Source organism: Magnolia sinica, chromosome 3 (assembly GCF_029962835.1).
Source record: "Magnolia sinica isolate HGM2019 chromosome 3, MsV1, whole genome shotgun sequence".
Taxonomy (NCBI): domain Eukaryota; kingdom Viridiplantae; phylum Streptophyta; class Magnoliopsida; order Magnoliales; family Magnoliaceae; genus Magnolia; species Magnolia sinica.
Genome location: NC_080575.1, coordinates 61,989,063 through 61,995,444, shown reverse-complemented (window position 1 = coordinate 61,995,444; position 6,382 = coordinate 61,989,063). Strand labels below are relative to the sequence as shown.

General features: G+C 47.3%; 1 protein-coding gene across 1 annotated transcript; it reads right to left on the bottom strand.

Moving 5' to 3' along the window:
* Positions 1 to 1,048: 1,048 nt before the first annotated feature.
* LOC131238902 (uncharacterized) lies at positions 1,049 to 5,019 on the bottom strand. The gene is made up of 3 exons (XM_058236488.1): positions 4,714 to 5,019; positions 3,930 to 4,004; positions 1,049 to 1,690 (listed from the first exon to the last, which is right to left on the bottom strand). Exons 1-3 carry the CDS (start codon positions 5,017 to 5,019, stop codon positions 1,049 to 1,051), a joined length of 1,023 nt encoding a protein of 340 aa, XP_058092471.1.
* Between the last annotated feature and the right edge of the window lie 1,363 nt (positions 5,020 to 6,382).

Sequence of the window (6,382 nt, the reverse complement as noted above, 5' to 3'; positions counted from 1 at the left end):
TTCCTTCTCTCTTTACTCTGTTACTCTCACTTTACTCTTTGGTGGTTGTGGTAAAGGAGGGAGTTATGAGAGAGCTAGGGTTTATTTCTTAGACTTGGGCCCTTTGGCCTCAAGTTTCAACAACTCCCCAAAATAGCCCTCTAGGACTCCTTATTGGTGTTGGGGTGGCCCTAACACCCCCTTGGCCACCAAATTTGGTGTGTAGGTGCCTCATGGCTCGATGAGGGATCATGCAAAATTTGGGAACAAACGGATAAACGAATATGGGGCTTGATGATACGGTTCTGATCTTTAAATGGCCCTATGGGGTCCATTTCGGTGATTGGGGCGATTTTGGTGGCTCTCTGGCCATAAAACTTATAGGATAGGTGCTTTATGGCCCGATGAAGGGTCATGCAAAATTTGGGAATGATCGGATATGGGTTTTGATCGTACGGGTCTGATTTGTGATCAACGGTCATTGATCCATGATCGGGTTCCAGATTCTATGGACGGGCGTAGAACAATGCATTAGACCTTCACCGTAAATGTAGAAGAGATCCAATGGCTGGAAAGCCTAGAATCTCAGTTTCACTTACAAGTGACAGATTTCAACTCTGGCCTTAGTGGGTTGCATTTGGCAAGTGTCGCTGGGACGACATGGATAATTTATTTCTGGGTGTCCATTGGGTCTAAGCCCAGTGAGATCTATACTTAACTAAAATTTTATAATTTTCTGACCTTCCCGCGTTGCGGTATAGCCCGCACGGGCTATTGCTAAATGTAAACAGCCATCTGGCTTGGCGGCTCAAACTTGGTCCTATTATGACCCGTCTGGTCTACTCAATTAGGCTAATCCTGGATTAATTTATTTATGGTACCTCATCATGAGTAGTTTAATCAAACGGTCTTACGGCAAATCCTACGTGGACGCCCCAAGACACTGTTCTGGTTGGACGAGATGTTACAATCTACCCCCCTTATAAATAAATTTCATCCCCGAAATTTGTACATGTTCGTATTGCTGAAGCAATGTTGGGTAATGCTTGTGGACTTCTGCTTTCGTCTCCTAAGTGGCCTCTTCTTCATCGTTATGGGTCCATAGTACCTTGACCAATGAGATGACTTTGTTGCGTAAGACCTGCTCCTTCCTATCCAGTATTTTAGTGGGCTGGAGAATATATGTGGCATTTTTCTTGAGCTCCACGTGCTTCCACTTGATGATGTGCGAAGGATCGGGGACATACTTCTTCAACATGGATACATGGAAGACGTTGTACACTCCGGCAAGCGGTGTAGGTAAGGCCAAACGATAGGCAACTGCACCTACGCGGTCCAAAATCTGGAAGGGCCCAATGAATCGTGGTGTGAGCTTTCCTTTCTTGCCGAAGCGTACAACACCCTTCATTGGGGAGATTTTGAGAAATACGTGGTCCCCAGCTTCAAATTCCAAGTCCATCCTCCTCATGTCGGCATAGCTCTTTTGCCTGCTTTGAGCCGTCAAGAGGCGGTGTCGGATGATTTCAATCTTTTTGGTCGTAATCCGCACAAAGTCTGGCCCTAACAAACTCTTCTCGCTAATTTCCTCCCAACAATGCGGGGCTCGGCATGGACGCCCATACAAAGCCTCGTAAGGTACCATACCGATGCTAGCCTGGAAGCTATTGTTGTAGGCGAACTCGGCATATGAGAGGCAATCGTCCCAACTCTCCTGAAAGTTTAGAACACAAGCTTGTAACATGTCTTCCAATATCTGATTCACCCGCTCGGTTTGCCTATCAGTCTACAGGTGGAATGCGGTGCTAAATTTCAACTTCACTCCCATGGCTTCTTGGATACGTGTCCAGAAAATCGACGTGAATCGAGTGTCACGGTCCGACACAATTCCAACGGGACGCCATGAAGCCACACAATCTCCTTGATATATAATTTCGCTAATTCATCGGTGGAGCTAGAAGTCTTAATTGGCAGGAAATGAGCCGATTTGGTTAACTGATCCACAATCACCCATATCGAGTCATGTCCCTTCCTAGTCTTGGGTAAGCCAGAAATGAAGTCCATAGATATAAAATTCCACTTCCATTTTGCTATGGGCATTGGTTGCAAAAGGCCTGATGGTTGGCGGTGTTTGGCCTTAACTTGTTGACAGGTGAGGCATCTGGACACATACTCCGCTATCTCCTTCTTCATGTTGTCCCACTAATAGTTTCACCTCAGATCTCGGTATATCTTGGTACTACCGGGATGCATCGCCAACTTGGAGTTGTGAGCGGCATTTAAGACTTTTTCTCGTAGTCCCTGAAGATTTGGGATACAAAGGCGACCTCGGTACCGATCCTCCACTCGGACCCTACATCATTCTTTGATCTTTCTGTCATCTTCTTTAATAACTCATCGCCCTCCTGGGCTTCAATGATTTTACTGTTAATCATAGGCTGGGCCTGAATGTGAGCTATGACCTCATACGGTTCCTCCACGATTAGCTTCATGTCGAAGTCCCGTACAAATTCCACCATGTCCCACTCTCTCACCATTAGCGGGGCCACAAATTCAATTGTCCTTTTGCGACTCAAGGTGTCAACCACCAAATTGGCCTTGCTAGGGTGATATGAGACATCGAACTTGAAGTCCTTCAACGTTTCCATCCAGCAACGCTGTCTCATGTTCAGTTCCCTTTGAGTGAAGATATATTTGAGACTCTTATGATCACAAAGGAGCTCAAACTCCTCACCATAGAGATAATGCCTCCATAGCTTTAACGCAAAAACTACTGTCGCAAACTGAAGGTCATGTGTAGGGTAGTTCTCTTTATGTTTCCTTAACTGCCGAGACGCATAAGCAATTGCCCTATCCTTTTGCATGAGCATGCAACCCAAGCCCACTTGAGAGACGTCCGTATACACAGTGTACTTGACCCATAGGTGTCGATGTCAGTTTATCTTTCAACTCTTGGAAGGCCGCCTTCGCCTTCTCATTCCGGAAAAATTTAAGGTCCTTCCGTGTCAGCTGGGATAACGGTCGGGCTATCTTCGAAAAGTCTCTAATGAATCTTCGATAATAGCCGGTGAGACCGAGAAAGCTTCTCACTTCCGTAATCGACTTTTGTTGCTTCCAATCTTGCATGGCCGCCACCTTGGCGAGATCCACAGATATTCCTTCTTTGGACACTACATTCCCAGAAATTTGACCTCATCCTTCCAGAAGTCACATTTTCTGAATTGCGCAAACAGTTGATTTTTCTTAAGTATTTTTAGGACTGCTCTTAAATGATCTTCATACTCTTCACGGCTTTTTTAATAAATCAATATGTCATCGATGAATACAATGATGAATCTGTATAAGAACGGCCTGAAGACTCTGTTCATGAGATCCATGAATACCGCTGGAGCATTGGTGAGCCTAAATGACATACCTAGGGACTCATAATGGCCAAAGCAGGTTCTGAAGGCCATTTTCTGTATATCCTCCTCCCTGACTCGCAGCTGATGGTACCCTGATTGTAGATCAATTTTTTAGAAGTATTGGGCACCCCTCAGCTGGTCAAACAAGTCATCAATTCTGGGCAACGGAAACTTGTTCCAAACCGTCACTTGGTTCAATCTCCTGTAATCTACACACAATCATAATAAGCCATCCTTCTTGTTCACAAATAAGACCAGGGCTCCCTAAGGCAAGACGCTGGGTTGGATGAAGCCTGACTTTAGCAATTTGTCAATTTGAGACCTTAGCTCTTCCATCTCACATGGGGGCATGCAGTAAGTAGGCAAGGAAATGGGTGTGGCACCCAGAGTCAGATTGATTGTGAAGTCTATCTCACATCGAGGGGGAAGTTCGGGTATGGCCTTAAACATGTCGACGAACTCTTGGACCACGAGAGTTCAAGTTAATGAAGGCCCCTGATAACCCTCCTCTAATGATGTATAACAGAAAATTCTACGATCATGACTAACCTGGACTGAGAATGTGAGGGAAGTGTTGTCGTCTTCGTATATCTTCACTGTCAGAGTGTCACAGTTAATCTCTACCTTCATCATGGTTAACCAGTCCATACTAGGATGACTTCATAATGGAAGATCTTAGTCACTATTAAATCCACAAGCGCCACCTTGCATCCCAAGTCAATGGGGCAGTCACAACACATCTTCGTTGCTTCTGAGAAAGTACCGGCGATGGCAATGATCTTTACTCCAACGAAGGGGGTAGGGTGCAGCCCTAGATGCTTGACGGTTGTATGCGATATGAGAGAAGTAGTGGACCCGGTGTCCACCAAAAGAAATATGGGAGTACCTTGAATGTAGGCCGTCACCTCGAAGGCTGTAGGAGTGGGGATGACTGCATCCTGGCCCTCGGCCACTAATGCATGTACTCGAGCCTGCTGTGGAAGGTTCGGGCGTTGTATGGGCCGTTGTAGTGGCCTAACTTGAGGTAGCGGTGGACGACGGAACTACTGGCTAGGTCCTGTCATTCGTAGGGCCAGAATCTGCAATGCCTGCTGTGGGGGTCCGTTGTTGAGCTGGGGTGGCGTGAAGCCAAGGTCCCTCATCCTCGTGAAACAGTACGGCTCCAAGTGACCTATCCTCCTACAATACCTGCACACCTAAGTAGATCGTATAGAAGGGGCCGTTGTGGCAGCTAGTCGGGGCAAAGAGTTTGGACGCGGCCTTTTCCCGGAAAAGAAGAGGACGATCCCTCCATCCTGTTCCGTGGCCCTAGTTATGAACAGGTCCGTGAGACTCGTTCCTCATCCTGTTTCGCCCGTATGGACATCTCGATGAGCTTGGCATAGGTCCGGATGCTTGCACAACACATCTTCAAGCGGATGCTGTTCCTTAATCCTGCAGTGAATCGCCTCATCTTAATCACCTCGTTGGCGATCATTTCGGAAGCATAGCGTGACAATTCTGTAAAACGGTTCTCGTATTGCGCTACGGTCATCCCCCCTTGTTGGAGGTGGAGGAATTCATTTTTCCTCTCATGCTGGTACGTCTGAGGGAGGTACTTCTTATTGAAGTGGCTCTCGAATGCCTCCCACGTCCACATGTAGTTCTCGGAAATGGACCGGAGAACACTCTCCGACCATAGGTTCGCCTCTTTCTCAAAGAGGTATGAGAGGAGCTCAACATTCTCCGCTTCCGTATATCTTCTTGTTCCACTTATCCTGCTTTGCTTGGTTCTCCTCGATCCTCGCTTGGTTCTCCTTGATCTCTGCTACCTTAGCTTGGAGCGCATCCAAACGCTCGTGTATATCTGGGATGGTAAGGGGCTCCCTGCCAAAATTTTTAATTGATCGATGTGGGCCTGTCGCTACTTAGGGCTCATCTTCATCTAGTTCAACATATCATCACCCAATATTTGTGTTGGTGTATAATTTCCATCTGATCCGCCCACACCATATTGCAGGGCCAACTGACAGACCAGGTGACCAAATGGGAGGCATACATTCTTCTGCGTTGCCCTTGCGGGCCTCACGATCTAGTGGAGTACTACGCTAGGGAGGCACACATCTGCTCCCTGTCCTACTTGATATAAAAACTCCACCATATAGCGGGAGCACTCGGTGCGGTTTTTCAACCTCGGGTACATGTTATGGGTGCAAATGCGGTGAAGCGCACGGTACTCTGGGGTCAAGTTAGACGAGTTTTGGCCGACCTCTCGCCTCCACTGGGCAACCTGTCCACATAAGAAGCGAGTCCGCTCGTTACGAGCTTGACTCGTATCCAAGTCTCCTTCCTCAATCTGCACCTCCCCTAGCGGCACCCCAAGTACGTTTGAAATGTCCGCCACCTCGAATGGGAACCTCTTGCTTCCCACTACCAGGTCAAAGCCTAGTGGCTTAAATTGAGGGTTTCTGATTCGCACGTAAAAAGCCCTAGCTTGTCTTTCACCTGCCTAGGAATCTCCATAGAATATTGGACCCCATCCCTTCTCCATAAGCCGATCGAGTAGGGCGATATCATCGAACAAGTGCTCTTCCACGGAGGCTTCAAAGGCAATATTGCATATGCGAAAGTTTCCTACATCTTCTACGGGTGGTTGGGACGCTTGAATCACGAGAGCCCTTTGAGAATTGTTTCTTCACTTGGATTGGACCTCTGAGACCGCCTTCCCCTTTGGATCGGCCTTCTGCTTACTACGTCTTTCTCAGCTCGGTCTCGGCTCGGCGGTAGTCGATCTCTTCTTTCCCATGGGGTCAGAGAAAGGAGTTGAGGTAAGAGAGGAGTTTATGTAGGATTTGGGAAGGTATTTTGGATGGGTTTTGATGAGTGCTTAAGTGAATAGAGTGGGGTTTGGTGAATGGGTGTTGAGGATGGACTTGAGAGTGGTTTGGGAGAAATGGGACTTAGGAAAGGGAAGATGGATTTGGGTTGGATGTGAGAAAGAAGAAATGGGAGTTTGTTGGAGG

Excerpts from the sequence above, each read along its gene's own strand:
- LOC131238902 (XM_058236488.1), bottom strand. The coding sequence starts at position 5,019 with ATGTGGACGTGGGAGGCATTCGAGAGCCACTTCAATAAGAAGTACCTC. Across the intron at positions 4,005-4,713 it reads CGAAACAGGATGAGGAACGA|GTAGAGATTAACTGTGACAC; the intron begins GTCTCACGGACC and ends ACCATGATGAAG. Across the intron at positions 1,691-3,929 it reads CCCTCACATTCTCAGTCCAG|GAGAGTTGGGACGATTGCCT; the intron begins GTTAGTCATGAT and ends CTAAACTTTCAG.